Below are 19,911 nucleotides of genomic sequence, written 5' to 3'. Positions count from 1 at the left end.
ATCTGTTTAATTCACACACTTACGGGAAAGTTCTTCTCAATGGCACAGAACACAACATCCACACATAGGAACACTCCCGTCCGGCCCACGCCAGCACTGCAGTGAACAAGGATGGGTCCTGTAAGGTGGCTCTTGCGCACGAAACGCACGTACTTTATGAAGCCATCTACAGAGGCAGGAGTGCCATGGTCTGGCCAGTTGGTGAACTGCACATGTTTTACAAAGTGACTAGTTCCTGTCTGTTGAGAGAGAAGGGGAGGGAGAGAAGGGGAGAGAGAAAGAGAGAGAGGGAGGGAAGAGGAGGGAGGGGGAAGATATTTATCAATTTCTTATATTAAAGATCTCAATTCAATTTCTAATATACTACTCATATACATATATAAAAATAATAATAATTAATAATAATAATAATAATAATAATAATGGTTCTATGGTCATACAACAATGAAAATTACAATAGTAACAGGTAGCATGAATTAAGTGCTCACGGTGTGCCAGTTACCGTGTAGAGACATTACATGCATTCTTTCATTTAATCCTCACATCAACTCTGGGAAGTAGGTATTGTTTTATTCCCATTTTACAGATGATTAAGGATTACACGATGAGTAAGGATTAGGGTGATTGGGAGATGTATGCCAGGTCAGAAGGCTCACATGTTTAGAGCTGGGACCATAATGTGGGCCTCCTAAAGGCAAATCTACCATTTTTTTTTGGACCACGGTACTGCAGAAAAACCAAGAGCCCAAAAACTCAGAGTGAAAGATGGCGTAACATGTCAAGAAAAACATTCTCCTAGCTTAAATATTATTATATAAAATTTAATTAGAATAAGTCGGTACTGCCAAGTTGCTTGACCAGTGGGACCGCAACCTCTTCTGGTGATGAGGACAGGGTAGGTAGGTGATGACCAAGTGAGTGAACTGTGACCCTACTCTCGTGCTAAGCCCCCTGAGAGTACAGTCATGAGACTCTCCTCAGTGTTGACAGATAAAGCACTTTGAGTTTACCCATCACACCTTCCAAAGGGACCATGCTTTCCCAATGTGGAGTGCTCATTTTACTTCACTGGGGAGCCTTGTTGGAAAACTCAGGTCGGGTTTCTGACTCCTACCCTGCTTCTCCCTAATGCACCCTTTTTCCTGAGTTCCAAACAGAAATGAAGTTATCCTAAGTCCCAAATAGAAAACTCAAGTTTGAATCATTGGTACATGAAATTGAGTAATACAAACAATCCTTGCAATTGCAAACCTTGTGAAGGCCCCAGGTTGAGGGCAGCTGTAACCCTACCAAATATTTCAGGGGTTAAATCTCTCCTGCCACTGGTAACCACTAAGAATCTGCACAAATGTGGACCTCACCACTTTTCTGACCTAATACCATTTGGACAGAAACGCTGATGCAGATTCTTCAAACATGAAGCTTGTGGGCCTCAGCCCAAAGGCCACCAACCCCTTGCCAAGGCTCCACAGCAAACAGATCCTTTGAGTCCTTGCAAACAGATCATTCCTCTGTGCCTCACACTTGCCTATTCTCTCCAAGCAGGCTGTCTTTCTTCTGCCATAACATGTGCCTCATGTGTCAGCTGAAACTTCCTTTCCCACTAGACCCTAAGTACTCTAAGACTTGAGACTGTGTCTGTGTTTTGTCTCCAGCACCCTGCACAATACCTGGTTAATATAGGAGGGAATCAACAAGTTTTAGGGGAGTGAGGGCTGAGGCGAGTCTCCAGATGCACGGCCAAGTGCAATGCCTAGCACACAGCCAGCAAGCCATCAGTGTCAGCCATCGTTCTTGGCCTCCCTGGTCACCATCTATGTGCCAATCCTCATCCTTTTCAATTCCATCTTTACCTCCCACCCTATTCCTTTATCTCATCAACTTCTCCCTTTGCACTCAGGTGCCACATCCCCCAGTGAACTCTTCGAAACTCTCATTATTTCCCTAAAGACTTCTTCCACTTCCTTCCTTGCCTCCCAATAGCACCTCACTCTTTAGAGCCTCCTTACAGAGGCCATCTATTCTCCCATTCTCCAGGTCTCACGGAGCAGAGAGATTAGGTTGCACACTCCTTGCTGCCCACTCCTTTTCCCAATCTATCATTTCTTCTGTGTAAAAACTCCCTCTTCCTACAGAGTTTCATATCTTTTAGCTTCAACTTTTCATTGCTATCACCCAGTGGCTTTAGCTTCCTGTGCATCTGCCACATTCACTGAAGGGCCTGACATTCTCTCTCCCACAGACTCTGACATCATCCAGGGCAAATCTGGGGTCTCAATAACCCAATGGATGCTCTAACCTCATAGCATTTGTATTTCTCTCTTGCAGGGGATACTAGTCCTCACAGTGATGGTCATTCCTTGAACTTACCACTACCTATAATGTCTAGTATCAAAAATCTCTTAGTTCTTAAATTCCAACATCACTTTCTGACCAGAAGCTCATGTTCTACCACCCCATCTGTGCTTCACTTCCACTCTAGCAACAATGTGACCAAATGGAGCTCCTCTGTCCTTTATGCCATCCACTTATTCCTACTTTACTGGCTCCTGGTTCCATCTGTCCTCCTAAAGTTAGACTTCATGGCTGATTATGGGAATAATTCTCCTATCAAATTGTTAACTCTTTTCATCCTTTGAATTTTAGCACATGTAGTGGACAACACCCCACCCTGGGTCAGTCCATGAGCCTGTGGTCAGGAGCCCCATAGTTAGGCTGCTGGGAAGAAAATCATCATGTAGGTACATATTTATTTTATTGCTATAGAAAATTAATGGGTTCCAACTTCAGCATTTCCAGCAATTCTTTTCCCAGTTACTGTTTGGACTCCAATCAACTTCTTTGGTGATGACTCATCAGTCAGGCTTCCTGTTTAACTCCCATTCCTTTTATTCCTGTTGAACACATGTATCACCTGCCTACTAATCAAATCCACTTAGAGTAATGTCACTCATCACCTTCTCCTGTAAGCCATTTCTTTTCTATTTTTTGAATCTATTAAAGCTATGAGGGCAGCCCTGGTGGTGCAGCGGTTTAGTGCCGCCTGCAGCCCGGGGTGTGATCCTGGGGACCCAGGATCAGGTCCATGCATGGGGCCTGCTTCTCCCTCTGCCTGCTTCTCCCTCTGCCTGTGTCTCTGCCTCTCTCTCACTCTCTGTGTCTATCATGAATAAATAAAATAAAATCTTTTTAAAAAAAAGCTATGAGTTATTCTAGATCAACACTTCCCAAGAGAACTTTCTACAATGATGCAAATGTTCTACATCGGTGCTGCCCAATGTGATAGCCACTAGTGACATGTAACTAAACACTAGAAATGTGGCTACTGCAAGTAAGACACTGAATTTGTTGTTTCATTTAAGTTTAAATAATTTAAATTTAAGCTTAAATAGCCACATGTGGCTATTGTATTGGATAGCTTAATTTTGACCACTCCTTCTGGTCACTTATAAGTCACAAGTCATAAAAAAAAGTCACAAGTCACACAAATGTCTGTCAACTTTATATAAAAAGATACTAAAGTCTCTGCTTTCCATCTCAATGTAACTGCCCTGGTTGATCATGGCACCTGCTTATGGAAATTCTTCAATGTCTCCCAATTATCTTCATGATAAAGTTTGTGCTCCTTAACAGAAATCCAAGATATTTTACGTTTTGATTGGTCTCTGCTTACTTTCTATAGCCTCATATCCCCTCTCATTGTTCCCTGGCATTAAATTTTTACATTCCTGAAACACTTAACTGCCTATAATTTTCTATCCATATCCCATGGTATTTTGAATTTTGATTATTTACTTTTTCTTTCCATCTTTCTCATTTGGGTAGTTCTCCACCAAGATGTTCCGTCCTCCAACAAACCTTCCCCCAAACCCTAAGTGAAGCTAAGTACTTCTATTCCAGGCCCTAAAAGCATCCCACATTACCATGGAGCACAGTAACTGGATGTATCAGTAAGCATACCCAAATCTCCACTAGTTGGTAAGGTAGTGAGTGCCTGGCACAGTGGTTAGAACTATACCTTAAAGACTCAATACATATCTCTCACACTCAGCAGAAGCAGCCAAAGGACATCCCAGGATTAGGAAACTTCTAGTACTGATGCTTCCCACCCCAACTCTTCTATTTAGGTTTTTCATTTCTCCAGTCAGAGTTTGGTAAAGCAGAAACAGACACAGTGGTGTCTTAGCTTCTGGTACCAGGGAGAAACAAAAACAAGTTACTCAAAAAGTACCCCCAGTCTATAACACATCCTAATCCTAACTTCTCATCCTGACGTGTGGCTTATCTAATGAAATATATATCTCATACTGATTTTTTGAAACTTACAGACTTCCTCACAACTTGAAGTATTCGGATGATGAAATATTGGAGTATCTGGTAGTTCTCCAGGAAGACACGATAGTTTTTCAATTCCAAAGGCTTCCTCATAGAAATGGGCCAGTAATGGTGGCATTTGATAACTCCACCTTCTATCTCTCTGGTTATCATGACAATAACATTAGAGTTATTCTCTAAAACCATTTGCCAAAAGTCATCTATGGTACTTGGCAGTGGTCCTTGAGAAGCAATATAAAAATATTCTTCTCCAGAATTGACTATTCTAATATAGCTAGCATTGATGTAGTCCTTGTTTTCTCCAAGAGGAACGCGTGTTGAATCATCTATCATAAAAACAGAAATATCTGGTTGATAAAGGAAAAGTAGGAGATACAATACACCCTGGATTCATGAACATATTCCATACTGGTAAATCCATTTCTCTCTTTGACCAGTTGAGAAGATGGCATAGGAGGAGTCATATGAGTCCATGAATTTAAATTCTTCCCTCTTCCAAACCTATTGGCATGACCTACAAAATATACAATGAGGAGTATTATTTGTTTCCATCTTTTTCTACTGATCAGAGAAGAATGCCATCAGTGTCCAGACACTTTGGGAGATTTCTGTTAGGTATGGCACAGGTAGGATTAGGCCAAGGGAGTTACCTACTAGTCTGCAACTGAACACAGCAAAGGAGGAGTCATCTGAGGGAGCAAGTGAATGCTATTCTCCTACAAATGCAGAGAACCTGCAAGCCCAGAGCAGTAGAGCCCAGAATAAGAAAAAATCAACCGTGATAGTTGATCAGACACAAACTCTAGGATTAATGGAATTCTACCAATGCCCAAAATACATGGCAGCCAACTTTTATGTCCATCCTCAGCATTCACTGAGTGAAGCAGCATGCTAATCAAAGCAAAGTTGGCAAAATGTTGAGATAATAAATGCCCTCAGCAAAGGATAGAGCTTTCCTGCCATGCAGCAGTCTCACTAATAGCCCCTCCCTACTACTCAAGAGGACCACTTATCTGGCCAATAGGGTAAAACAAAGATAACTGAACAGGACCTTATACAATTTCTGACAGAACCCTTCTCAGATCCCAACATAGTAAACATAAACTTCCCCTTGTAAATATGAATAAATTGGAAAAACAATCACTAAATATATAAAGATAGCCAGTAGTTCATAAAAAAGGAGACAATTTTTAAAAATCATAGCAAATATTCTTTCTATGAGGGAAGAATATTTTTTAAAAACTTCTATTTTTATTTAAAATGAAATATGGGCAGTGCCTGGGTGGCTCACTCAGTTAAGCATCTGCCTTTGGCTTAAGTATGATCCCAGGGTCCTGGGACTGAGCCCTGTGTCAGGTTCCCTGCTCAGTGGGGAGCCTACTTCTCCCTCTTCCTCTCCCTCTACTTGTGCTCTCTTGCTGGCTTGCTCTCTCTCTCTCTCTCTCTGTCAAATAAATGAATAAAATATTTAAAAAATGAAATATGAGAACATTATTTTATTATAAAAGAATAACATATCTACAGTTATTTATACATTATATTTTTAAATTATACAGGAGATAACAAAAACATTATAGTGCGATCTTCCATCATATATACAAATCATACATATATGTCATATATAAACATATAATAATAATAATAATAATAATAATAATAATAATAAAACCTGGCAAGTATTCACCAAAATGTTAATAGTGACTATTTTATTATCTAAATTTTTGTAGTGAATATATACTACTTTATAGCAGAACAGAATTTTTATATGTAAACGGAGATGAAATGTATGAAAATTAAACAATATAGAATAATAAAAGCTTGCTTTCAATTTTATAATTGAGAAATAATTTCATTGTTCAGTTGCATTCCACTTATTAGTGACTTTTCCCAAATCTATTTATTGATTTTTGGATCTATTGTGTGCCATACAAAGCACCACAAATTAGGTGGCTTAAAACTTTAGAAATGAATTTCTCCTATTCATATACAGTTCCAAAGTTTGTAGGGCCTTCCATACGATGTTCTATCTGGAACCTGCAAAGAAATCCTTGCTTCTCCGTGACTGTGAGAAATTTGAGGACAAAATTTGGGGTTCCCATTTGGTGGTTTATAGAGGCAGGCCATCATCGTGGGAGGTGGGTGCCTCCACCCTCCCACGAAGCCCTCCTTGTCTCCATCTGACTATCTTATTACAAGCACACCAGTCAGTTGAATTAGGAGCTACCCACCCCATCATCATCTCATCTTTACTAATTACATCTGTAGTGCCCCATTCCTAAATAAGGTCACTTTCTTAAGTCCTAAGGTCTACAACTTCAAGGTATGTTCTTTTGGACGATACAATTTAATCTAGGATATAGGGGAAGAAGAATCCTTTCTGAGATGCTTATAATTGTTAACATTTTTAAATATGCAACATAGTTGCTTTGCAGTGAAATGAATCCTAATAAAGCAAACATTAAGGCAATAAAAAAAAGCTTGCTTTCAAATAAAATCCACAATGACTCAATTAAAACGTCTAAAATGAGAAGTGTATGGGAAAAAAATCAGTGATTTAGAAAACTGACTTAGGAATTTTCCCAGAACTCAGAAAAAAAAAAAGATGAAAAACATGATGATAATGATTAGAATGTTAAAGGGTACAGAACATGTAAAGAAAATACAAAAAAAAAATTTTCAGAAGCAAGCTACGGAATACACAGCAGAAAAGAAATAACTCAAGTGATCATAGGAGAAAGGTTCCCCAAGAGAAGACACAACTGTAGAATTCAGTGCAAATATGCATGCCAGGTCCAAGCAGTATTTATGCACTCTGTATATATATCACCTCATCTGAACTTCAAAACAATCCTTTGAATGAATTACATTATTCTTTCTTTTCAGATGCGAAACCTTTACTCAAAATGGCTAAGTAGTATGCTCCATATTATACAGCAATTCTTCTAGACTCCACAGTCTACAACTAAGTCCATCAACTGATGCCCCTCAAGGAAGACTCAAGTTTGAAGATGGAAAGACCACATCAAATACCAGACAACATTATTGAAGACAGCCACTAAGACCTCAAGACTAGCAAAGCATAAGGTCACAGACACAGGAAGCGAAACTTTGCTACTATATCACTAGCTTAATGAGTTGCACCACTCCCATTTCCAGTTCTCGATTCCTGAATCCTGGCTATGGCAGAAATAGCAATATATACTGGATGCTAATTTGGAGCATATACAACCTCCGAGAGAACACTGCCCCAGCCCTTTGAGATACTGCCACCTAGCTGGCACTGTAACCGAGTCTTTGAAGAAGACTGCTAACTCTGGGAAACGAACTAGGGGTGGTAGAAGGGGAGGAGGGCGGGGGGTGGGAGTGATTGGGTGACGGGCACTGGGGGTTATTTTGTATGTTGGTAAATTGAACACCAATTAAAAAAATAAAAAATAAAAAAATAAAAAGCATCCTAAGACAAGCAATCATCAATAAAGGATTTTAAAAGTAATTTTTTTAAAAAAAGAAGCCATTTCATGGCCAGCTGCTTCAGGAGGATGAGGAATATGTTAAGACCAGTGAATTCCACGAGCATGAGCCCACTGTCACAAATCATTTGCCTCAAGGTGAGCTCCTTGGACACAAGCAATGCTGTGTGGACTAATGATGTTACATAAAGCATTCTTTGGGTCCATGGATGGTAGATTTGGTAGAAGTACTGCATGCAGGGATGCAAATCCACATTGTGTCCATTCTGAAAAAAAAAAGTACTGAAAAAAGCACTGTTGCTTCTATTATAGAAGTAGTTCAATGTAATCAACCTGCTGTCAGGTATTGGCTGAACCCCCAGGGAAGTAGTGCCATGCTGGGGCCTCAGCGTTGAGGTCTGCAGCTGGCAAACTGGGCACCCAGCAGTGACCATAGCAAAGTCAATCTGGGGGACTAGAAGTTCATGTTGCTGAGCCTATTTATTCATAACTTCTATTCCCAGTAGCACATCCACTTTGGTCATTAATCCATTGGGTAATGACAGGATTGGCTGGGAAAGAGACTGACTGGTATGCACAGAATGGATCATTCTATCCACCTGATTATTAAAATCCTCTCCTTAAGTCACCTTTCAGTGAGCATGGCCATATGGCACAAATATGTTCATGTTTTTTGCTCATTCAGAGAGGTCTATCCACACACCTCTTCTTCAGACCTCCTTGTAACCAACTTTCCAATCATGTTCCTTCCAAGTCCCTGACCACCCAGCTAAGCCATTGGCCACAGCCCCTGAATTAGCACAGATTTGCACCTCTGGCAAATCTGCTCCTTCTAAGCAATTTGCTCCTTCTAAGCAAAATGGACAATCAAGTATACTGCTCAAAGTTCTACCAACTAGGAAGATTTCCCTTCATCACTGTCTTTGGGGGATGTCCCCTCCAAAAGGCTGTAGTGTTCCTGCTGTCTGCTTCTGAGTGGTGCCTGCATACAGTGCAAAACCATCTGTAAACCACATCATAGTTTTCTCTTTCTTGGTCAATTAATAATAGGGAACTCCTCTTGAGGCCACAGATTCAGGCTGGAAGAGAGAAGGTAATGCAGCAGGAAAGGGGACCATGCACATTTTGGCTCCTTCATCTAACTTACTCATCATCTCAAATTCTGTTCAAACCCAACATTGTATATACCACTTGCATTTAATGCTGCTGTCCACAGTTTACTTTCTGGTTTTATGGCCTATGGTTAAATGTCCAGTCTCTAATAATACCTCATAGCAGGGCAAAAACTGTTCCTTAAAATGAGAGTAGTAATACAGAGATTGGCAGGGGTTTGTTCTAAAAGCCCATGGCATGAGCTATGATTCATTCACTTGTAGGGGCCTGCCACAGGTTCCAAACGGTATCCCTAGCTACCACTGACATTGTATCTACTGGATCATATGGTCCAAGTGGCAGAGCAACTTGCACAGCACCATGGACTTGATGTAAAGCTTTTTTTTTTTGTTCTGGGCCTCACTCAAACTAGCCTTAGTAAAATGAGCCAGGGTAGCACACTGAAATGAGGAATATGTTGTCCCCAAAGTCCAAAGAGGTCATTAGGCATTGTACGTCTTTGGGCTATAGGAGGAGTCAGATGCAACATCTTATCCTTCTCCTTAGAAGGGATTATTCTGGCATTCCCCACACCATTGAACCTCTAGAAATTTCAATGAGGTAGAATTTTTGTTGGGCTAATTTTCCCCTGTGACTCACAAATGTCTTATTGGTAAGTCTGGATAAGTTAATTGCTACTTCTTATTCCCTAGATTCAATCAGCATAATGCCATCAATAAAATGGACCAGTGTGATGTCTTAAGTAAGGGAAAGGTAATAAAGATCCCTGGGAAATATATGATATATAGGGCTAGAGAATGGATCTATTCCTGAGATAGGGCAGTGGAGGTACACCACTGGCCTGGCCTGCTGAAAACAAGCTGCTTCTGGTGGTCTTTACATGGAGAAAAAGCACTTTCCAGATAATATACACTAGGTACTAGGGGATGTACTGATTTTCTAAAGCAATGAAATCACATCTGGTACAACAGCTGAGGTTATAGTCACCACCTGCTTAAGTTTATAATAATCTACTGTCATCCTCCAAGATCCATTTGTTTTCTCCACAGGTGAAATAACTGAGACGAATGGGAATGTTGTGGTACTCACCAGCCTTGCACCTTTCCAATTCTTGATGGGGACACTAATCTCTGCATTCTCTCAGGAATGCAGTATTGTGTCTGCTTTACTATTATCCCAGATAGAAGCAGATCTACAGGCTTCTACTTGGACCTCACCACCGTAACTGGCCATCCTCCACAGGTCAGACACCTGTGTGGGGATTCTGCCAGTTGCTGAATATGTCTATTCCAGAACTGTATAAATAACCACAGTGGGTCAAAATCCACTGGACCTGTGAAATGGACCCAAGCTAAAACTCCATTGCTTATCTGACTTCTATAAGCATTACCCTTACTGGTGGATCAGGGTGACACTTTTGGTCTCCTGGAACTACTGTCAGATTAGTGTCAGTGTCAGTAAGAAATGGCAAAGAAGACCTTCAGTGTTCAGGGGTTTGATGTGCCCCTCTCCATCAGGATCTTCCCATATGTTTCCATTCTAATTTTCAGAAACCCAGTCCTTCTCAATCAATGCCCTCCCTTTAACAGCAAACACCTTGCAAGGTGGGGAATTTGACTTACATAGTAAGGCAGGCATTTACAGGATGAGACTGTGGGTTTGATTTTCAACAGTCTCAACTCCATGGCTATAGGAGATAAAGGTTTCTTTCAAGGAAAACATGAAAACTTTTAGGTCATTTATGTGGTGCTTGGGCTGGAAATTCAAATCCCTGAGATCATTCTTTACTTTCCTACTTTGACTAGCACAATTAGAATTAACCAGCCAATCTCATTATACTTGTTAGTTTGACAAAAATGTTCTAAGGTATGGAATATAGAGTAATCCAAACCTTGCTTCTTATAAGTATTTGAGAAGGAATACCTGGTGGTGAGATTCTGTGTATTTGTATTGCCATTATCACACCATGGATTACCATTGCTCTACTATTGGAAATAGAGTCATTAATGCCCTTAAGTTTTATCAGAGTAGGAAACCAATTCATAAAACTCATCCTTAAGATTCTGTTCCTGTAGAATCACTCTTGGTACCAAAATTTGTATCAGTCAGTGTTCTCAGAGAAGCAGAATCAATAGGCTACACACACACACATATACAGTGAGAGAGATTTATTTTAAGGAGTTGGTTCCCATGACTGTGGGGACTAGCCAGTCTGAAATTTGCAGGGTAGGCTATTAGGCTGGAGAATTCAGCCAAGAATTGATGTTACAGTCCTGAGTCCAAAGACAATCTGGAGACAAAATGGCTTCTTTCTTGGAAGACCTTAATCTTTTTCTCTTAAGGCCTTCAATTGATTGGATGAAGTTCATCCATATTGTAGAGGGTAACCTGAACTACTCAAAGTCCATGGATTTGAATGTTAAATATAACTACAAATACCTTTACAGCAACATCTAGACCAGTTTTTGACCAAATATCTGGGTAGTGTAGCTTAGCCAAGTTGACATGTAAGAGTAAGCATCACAAAGCTAAAAATTTTAGTAGATGATTTGAAGGAGGAAGATCTTTCTTGAAACTTAATTTAGTTCCCTAGAAGACCAAGTGAAAAAAAAAAACAATAAAAAACTAGACGGGGGGGGGGGAGGTATGTGCAAAACTACAAAGAGGCAAAAGTAAAGAAATAATTAGAGAAAAGATGAAAGCCTTAGAAGACAGATCCAAGAGGCTAGCCCTATAAATCATAGGAGCTCCAGAAGAAGAAAAATGGAGCAGGGAAAGGAAGAACAATTACTAAATAACTGAACAAGCTTTCCTATAGCTAATGGAAGACTGAGTCTTCAGATTAAAAGGCTCTATGGATTCTAGGTAAGACCAATGAAATGAAATATACATAGTAAGGTTCCTAAGCTTCAGCAAAAAATTAAAATGTTATCAGGTTTCAGAATGAAAGAATATGTTTCTTATAGAATAAGATGACATTATCATTATATTTCTCACCTAAAACACTAGAAGCTGGAGGACAACGAATTAACACTCAGAAAAACTTAGAGAAAAGGACTGGAATCCCACAATTATAAAATAAACAAAGATATTCACTTGTCAGGGAAAAAAGGGAGAGAATGCATGCACATGTGAGAGAGAGGGTGAAAGAGAGAGAGATGCAGATTGAATTTGAGGCAACTATATCAACTATATAGCCTATCTTTAACCAAACAACTAATGAATCAGAACAGAGACCTCAAATTAAGGGAAAAGGGAAAGAAATAAAAAGCGTACAGAGTTACAAGCTTTGCAAAACATAGTTTTATGTCTATATAAAGAATGACTGAGAATCTATCATTTAAGTGCTAAAAATGGTTCTTGAAATAGAAAATAACATACAGCACAATAAAAATCTTTTTGTAATCTAGAAAAATATAGAGAAGCACTATTTCATAGTGGTTAAACCTAAGTTTGAATGCCAGACCTCTCTTATTTGCAGTGTGACTGTGGGGAAGGTAATTTATTTTAGACTTTTTGTAAAACAAAGATACTGTTAGTATGAACATCATAGCATTGTGGTGAGAATTAAATGAGTTACTGTGAAGGACTTAGATCAGCCCTGAGAACATACAAACATATTACTACTACTACTACTGGTGGTAGTGATGTTGGTAGTAATAGTAACAAACATAGAGGGGTGCCTGGTGGCTCATTCAGTTGGGTGTCTGACTTAATTTTGGCTCAGGTCATGATCTCAGGGTCATGAGACTGAGTCCCACTTTGGGCTCCATGCTCACTGGAGAGTCTTCTGGAGGTTCCCTCTCTCCTTCTGCCTCTGTCCCTCCTCTCCCCCACTCTCTCTCTCAAATAAATGTTAAAAAAAACCAAAAACATGCAGTGAGCTCACTAATGTATGGCATATGGATACTTGTTAAATCTCTCCCTTAGATAGCCAGTATTTTTCCAGCTATGTATATAATGGTAAACTGTACAAAATATTAAAAGTGTAATACATCTTTTGCACTATCTTTTTAAAGTGTATTGAGGTATAATTGTCATATATGCACACCCATGAAACCAATACTATTAGAGATAACCAAACATCTCCATAACTGCTACAATGTTCTCATGCCCTTTAGTAATCTATCCTACTTGCTCTACTTCTGCTCTCAAAGCAAGAAATGATGAACTATGAATTACTATGAATTTTCTAGAATTTTATGTAAATGGTGTGATACAGTGTATCAGTCTGATGGATACCACAGGCTGGGTAGCTTAAATAACAGACATTTATTTTCACAGTTCTGGAGGCTAGATGTCCAAGATCCAGGCGTCAGCAGAATTGGTTTCTTATATGGCCTCCCCTTGGCTTAACCAGTCCTGCCTTTTGTAGTGTCCTCATGTGGGCTCACATTGTTCTGTCCTCATACATTCCTGGTGTCTTTGGAGTGTCCTAACTCCTCTTCAGTCAAGATTGGATTAGGGAACACCCAAAGAGCCTCATTTTGTTTTAATTACCTCTTTAAAGGCCCTATCTCAATCTGACTCCTGGGGGTGGGGCAAGACGGCAGATGAGTAGGGTCCTCAACTCATCCAGCCTCACCAACTAACTTTCAAAACATCCTGAACACCTAGGAATTCAACCAGAGACTTATAGAAATAACAGCTGGAACACTACAGAGAGAAGGATTTCCACTGCTAACAAGGTAGGAGGCAGAAAAAAATAAAAAAGAATCAAGTGGAGCCCCGCAAGGAGCCAGGCTAAAGCCGGTTGTTGAGACCCTCCGGGACAGGAAAGCCTGGCCCCGGAGAAGGGGGAACTTTAAAAATCTGCACCAGATTCTTCCCAGATGGAAAAGTGCTCAGTAGGAAAACTGGGCAGAACCGCAGGAGGGGCAGGGAAGCCTCCAGATTCCCAGGGTCACTAATAGAGGAAGTGCGCCCCAGGGTAAAGTGCACCTCACACCACGGGCCCATCTCGGTAAAGGGCTAAAGCGTGCAGCCAGTGGGGCCTCAGGGAGAAGCCAGTAGGTCAGGCGGGGGCTCCGGGTGGAGGGGTCTGCGCCCTGCTGCCTTTGGGAGTCATGGACCCGGGAGCAGATTCCAGCAGTAGAGGCCCCGGATCCCAGGATGCCAGGAAGACACAGCCCAGGATCCTGTGCTCCCCGCAGGATAGGTGGAGGCACGGAGGGCACAGGACAGCGAGGACTCTCTTGCCACCAGGCGCCCCCAGCTGTGCAGGTCAGTACATCTGCCCCAGGAGCATCTAGGCCAGACTGTGGTAGTTATTGCAGGGAGCTGACTCCAGGGCTGGAGAGCTGGCTGCCACCAGTGTTGTTCCTCCTTGTGTCACCTTGTGCCTGGTAGGCAGGCAGGCAGGGGGAGGGAGGCAGTGCCATGGAACAGAGGCCTCATGGGGATAAATAGCTCCCACTGAGCCCGGCACCTGGTGGGGGGCGGGGTATCTCCCCAGGTACACACCTGAGAATCAGCACAGCTGGCCCCTCCCCCAGAAGACCAGCTGGAAGGACAGGGGAAGAGCAAGTTCTTGACCAAGCAGCGCTGGAAACCTCCAGGTCTGAGGGAAAATAGTATACAGACTAAAGGGTCCCTTTTTTTCTTTCTTTTTCCATTACAACTCGTTTTTATATCAGACTAAAAATATCCAATATTTTTTCTTTTTCCCACCTTAACAACAATATATTACCTCTTCATTTTTAAATCTTTTCCTTTTTGACTTTCATATTTCTACAATTACATGTCTTAGATATATTTTCCACTTCTGGATTCCCTTCAATGTATTCAATTTAATTTTTATAGATATACAAGATATGGACTTTTTTTGTTGTTTTTTTTCTGCCTCATTTTGTTTTACAATAATGGAAGTTAGTACTTTCTAATGCACGACCAACATACAACCAGAACCAAGTGGAACACCTTGTTGGTTCATTCTGTGAGATTATATTCTCTCTTCCTTCTCATTCTGCCCCCCTCTCTTATCTAGTTTATGTTTTGGTGGTCAGTGTTGGGGCTTTATCTAAGTTGCTGGTTTATATAAATTTGGGACTGAACATCTTCTAACATAGAGAACAAAATACACTCAGAACCAAGAGGATCACCCTCTAGGCCCCTCAGGTAGACTACATTCTCCCTCCACTACAACTTTGTCACCACCACCATCCGCCCCCCCCTTTCTATTTTTCCTCTTTTCTTTACGTTTTTTTCTTTTCCTTTTTTCTTCTTTGTTTTTGGTTTTTGGGTTTTTATTTTTACTCCTTTGTTTTAAAGTTTGTTTTTCACTTTAGTGGTCCTTTTGTTTTATTTTGTTCTGTTCTTTTTCTTTTATTTTCTGGCCTCTGACCTCTTCAGAATCATCTGGGGTGTATTTTACTTAGGTCATGGTTGATATTTTTGACTCAGCCCACTCATACAGCCACACTGCACTGCACAAAATGACTAGAAGTAAGAACTCACCACAAAAGAAAGAACCGGAAACAATACTCTCTGCCACAGAGTTACAGAATATGGATTTTAATATGATATCAGAAATTCAATTAGAAGTAGAATTATAAAGCTACTGTTGGCTCTGGGAAAAAGCGTAAAGGAGTCTAGAGACTGTTACTGCAGAATTGAAATCTAATCAGGCTGAAATTAAAGGCCCTATCTCCAAGAACAGTCACATTCATAGGTACTATGGGTTAAGATTTTAATACATGAATTTTGAGGGAAAACAATTCAGTATACAATGTACAGTATACATCCTTTTGATTGGCTTTTTTTACTCCACATAATTATTTTGAGATTCATCATTAGTTTACTATTTTTTAGAGCTGAGTAGTACCTGCTGAGTGGACATACCAAATTTGTTTATTCACTCTCCTGTTGATGGATACTAGGTTGTTTTCAGGTTTTTCCTTTTGCAAATAAAACTGATATGAGTATTATTCCTATGGATGTCTATATGTAGATACATGCTTCAATTTCTCTCAGGTAAATACAGAGGAGTAGAAATGTTGAATCATATGCTTAATACTATAAGTTAAACTCTTCTGTAGCTGGTGTGAAATGTATCTTATTAAAGTTTTAATGTGTGCTTTCCTAATGATTAAGAATATTGAGCATATTTTCACATATTTGTCACCCATATATCTTCTTTGAAGTAGCCACTCAAATCTGCTCACTTATTGTTGGGTTTTTTTGTCCTCTTATTGAGGTGTAGAAATTCTTTAGATATACTAAATACAAATCCTTTGTCGGATAAATGTTTTGAATGTGTTTTTCTCCCAGTCTGTTGCTTGCCTTTTCATTTTCCTAAGAATGTACTTTGAAGAGCAATTTTTTATTTAAATCAAAGTGTAATGTGTTTTTTTCTTTTACAGTTTAGGGTTTTTGTGTCCTATTCAGAAAAATTCTGCCAAATCCAAGGATTTTTCTCAAGTATTTCTCAATACTTTCTTCAAGTATTCTTCAAAAGTTTTATGGTTTTAACTAAAATTGGGCCTATCATCTATTTTGAGTTAATTTTTATATAAGGTATGAGATAAGAGTACAGTTCATTTTTAACATATGAATAAGCAATTGCCCAGAACCATTTGTTGAAATTATCCTTTCCTCATCACTTGCATCCTTAAATTCAGATATTATCATCTGCACTGCCTTCCTTGCATGACTCTAGACAGCACTCAATATGTTTAAACATGCTCTGTAAAGTGGAGAACTACTAGAAATTTAAGTTACTATCATTCTTAGTTTGTTCTGAGTAGATCCTGACCAGAGACAAGTAACAGAAAAAGTATTAGGCCACAAATCAGAGAATATGACTTGTGGTATGGCCCCACTCATTTATTCGCCTTCAAAACACCTTTTAACTCAGAGCTTATTCGCTCTTCTGTGAAGTAGGAATTATGGAATCCAATAGTCTACTTCAGAGATATTTTATGAAGAATATATATAATTATGCATTTTAAAATGCTTTGCAAATTGTAAAGCACTACAGAAATATAAGATGTTGTCTTTATATCTAAAAATCTCCAGACTACATAATGAGGTACATTCTTGCCTTGCATAGTAGCATAGGGCCATAAATATGACCATGCAAGCTGAAGCCATACAAAAGATTTTAATAATCAATTAGACAAACTATGATTGTTCAGCAACCTTTTCCAGGGCAAGCTATTTTCTTCTATAATGCTATTCACATTCCATTAGGATTTCACTCCCAGTATTACTACTTTTATTTTCTTTTTTAAATAATAAATTTATCTTTTATTGGTGTTCAATTTGCCAACATTTAGCATAACACCCAGTGCTCATCCTGCCAAGTGCCCCCCTCAGTGCCCATCACCCAATCACCCCACCCCCCACCCTCCTCCCCTTCCACCACCCCTAGTTCGTTCCCAGAGTTAGGAGTCTTTCATGTTCTGTCTCCCTTTCTGATATTTCCTACCCATTTCTTCTCCCTTCCCTTCTATTCCCTTTCACTATTATTTATATTCCCCAAATGAATGAGACCATATAATGTTTGTCCTTCTCCGATTGACTTATTTCACTTTTACTTTCTTTGCTTCAATTTTATCTTTGTTGATGAATCAACTTTTGATAATCCATTTTTGTAAAATGCGATATAGACTTATCACTGAAAAATAAGGAGGTGACACAACTACATGCTTTGGTATCTGCATGAGCTGAATAACAGGTACATAGTACCAACTGCAGACATATTTTAAAAGAAGTAAAAAAAGAAAAAAAGTGACATGATTAGTCAGTGATCGTGATGAGCATCTGTTATTAACATAGTAATTTGCAGACCAAGAATTAGACGTGAAGTTTGTACTTTATGCAATTACTCACAGTTAATATATTGTGATTACTGAAATCTGAATTGTGTTAATACCTCCAGAACCCTCCCCATCTCTCAGTTCCCACTGCTGCTAACTTAGATCAAGCCTGTTTCATCTCTCAGCTGGTCTGTCTGTGTCACTGCCTCCATGCCCATCTACTCACAGCAGCAACTGAAATGATTTTCCTAAAGTACAAATCCCTTCAAAGTTTTTCTTTGGCTCTCTGCTATTATCATGGTAAAGCATGACTTTATAATTATAAAAGTAATGAGTATCTTCCCAGATAACTAAAATAATTTATTCTGCTATCTTCTGTGGGGACAAGAACCTTGATGAATATTTCTGAAATCACAGTAATGAACCACTATTATAGACATTTTAAGAGATTATGCCAACAATTTGGTGCTACTCTGAGAGATCAAAGGTCCCAATTATATAATTCCTGTCTCTACCTGTGCAATTGGAGGTATTAAGGAAGTAGACTCAAAAGGACTTTATGACCACTTTTAAATGTTGCAGGTGACTCAAAGTTTTTTGGCTTGGACAATGGGGTGGCTATATTAAATAAGTGAGAGAATAAAGGAGGAAGGTCAAGATGGAGGAGGAAGGGTAAAGTACTTAGAAAATTTTTTACTTTGAAAGGAATGTGAGGCATAGAATGAGATTTCCTAAGATTAAAAATGTGCTGTATTTTGTTTCTGCTCTTTGGATGGCCTGAGATAGAGAAATCCTGTGAGTAACTGGGTAGGGAGGTGAGAGGCACTAGCTTCACCAAGCACAGGGCCCTTAGAGACAAACAAAGAGCAGCCTTCTGTTGGAGGGCAGACTGGCAGCTTTATTGTCCAGGACAAAGGATATAAATAGTTCCATTGTATTTGAGTGTCTAGACAAAACAAATCAAGGCTTGGATTACCAATAGTGACAGATGTCTCAGACTATTAGGCTTATATTTTAGATGGTTCCTGGCCTAGGAGTAGAATGTGCATAAGGATGAGTCTGAAGGACTTCTATAAATAAACCTATGATAGTTGCTGGAAGAAGTACCTGAAATGGAATACTTGAAATTCATCATGTATTCTAGGATGTTCAAGAATATGCCTAGGCTACCCATTACTAGCTACCAGAGCTCTTCATCATGGTCACAAGTCACAAGGCTGGTACTGAAAGCCATACAATCCACTTTTTATCTTTTCCAAATGTAAACAGGAAAATAATCATTTTGTAGCTTACATGGAAGAATATCCCGATATCTGTTTTTATCTCTGTTGCGTAGTTCATTTCCAGAGTTGAATGCACCAGGTAGGCTCTTAAAATCTAAAGTCTTTAAAAGGTAAGAAATATAAGTCATGTATTTACTATAACAAAAAAAAAAGAAAAAAATCTGCCCTGTTTAGTGTTCATGATTCTTAAACCTCTATATGGCATGACCCGATGTTAAATGTATTGTATGATAAGTGAAGTCAGAATCCCATTAAAAAGTACTATATAAAATATCTCATATTTGAGATGTCATTCAACAAGCTGCTTGATAAGAAAATGTTAATCTCTCTGGAGGTACTTTTTCCCTTGAACTTCAATGTTTTTCCTTTTCATAAAAAAAAAACCAATATAGTACATTCACTTCTTAGGACCTATTCATTAATCTACCATTTTGTAAACAAAAATAATAAAATAACACCCAGAAAAATATATAAACATATAAACAAACAAATAAACAAAAACCAGTCTCACAATTTATTCCCTGCCCCATGAAAGAATTACAGCTAGGATACCAATTAAAGAATTCTTCCTTTCAAAAAAATTTCATTACCAAATGTGAATTCAGTAAACATTTACTGAACATTTAGTACATACTAAGTATTTTTCTAGATTGGAATAAAAAGATGAATCTGAAAATGGCCCCATCCTTAAGGAGTTATCAAAGCAGTCAGAGGTGTGATCAATGTACAGAGATGCGAGTATAATGGTAGTGCTTATGACCACTAGTCATCATATGAAGTTAGTCATATGAAAGTCTGTGTGTGTGGAAGAAAAGGAGAGCAGAGGTGAGCAGGCATCACTCCAGGGGGAAAGGACAGGAATAAAGGGATGGGGGCATACATCTCCCCTTGGGGAAACAGTGAATATGGTAACAACAGCACAGAGAACATGACCTAGTCCAGAGCGAAACT

At 39.3% G+C, this 19,911-nt stretch overlaps 1 protein-coding gene across 26 annotated transcripts in view; it reads right to left on the bottom strand.

Annotated features, from left to right (window-relative positions):
• The window catches only part of PTPN20 (protein tyrosine phosphatase non-receptor type 20), a 111,578-nt gene that overhangs the window by 11,113 nt on the left and 80,554 nt on the right, over window positions 1-19,911 (bottom strand). For 21 of the 26 annotated variants that reach the window (XR_013368316.1, XR_013368317.1, XR_013368314.1 and 18 more), the window contains 3 exons: window positions 18,971-19,061; window positions 4,327-4,661; window positions 24-239 (listed from right to left, as the gene is read on the bottom strand). Coding sequence is in view for 22 of the 26 variants with exons in the window: in XM_077878654.1 (XP_077734780.1) it covers window positions 24-239; window positions 4,327-4,661; window positions 18,971-19,061 (642 nt within the window). In the remaining 4 variants the exon portion in view is untranslated. The remainder of the gene's footprint in view (window positions 1-23; window positions 240-4,326; window positions 4,662-18,970; window positions 19,062-19,911) is intronic. The other 5 variants (XM_077878661.1, XM_077878660.1, XM_077878668.1 and 2 more) reach the window with 1 other exon arrangement.

Source organism: Canis aureus, chromosome 29 (genome assembly GCF_053574225.1).
Source record: "Canis aureus isolate CA01 chromosome 29, VMU_Caureus_v.1.0, whole genome shotgun sequence".
Taxonomy (NCBI): Eukaryota; Metazoa; Chordata; class Mammalia; order Carnivora; family Canidae; genus Canis; species Canis aureus.
Note: the sequence above shows the minus strand (reverse complement) of the source record. Positions and strands in the feature narration are given on the sequence as shown.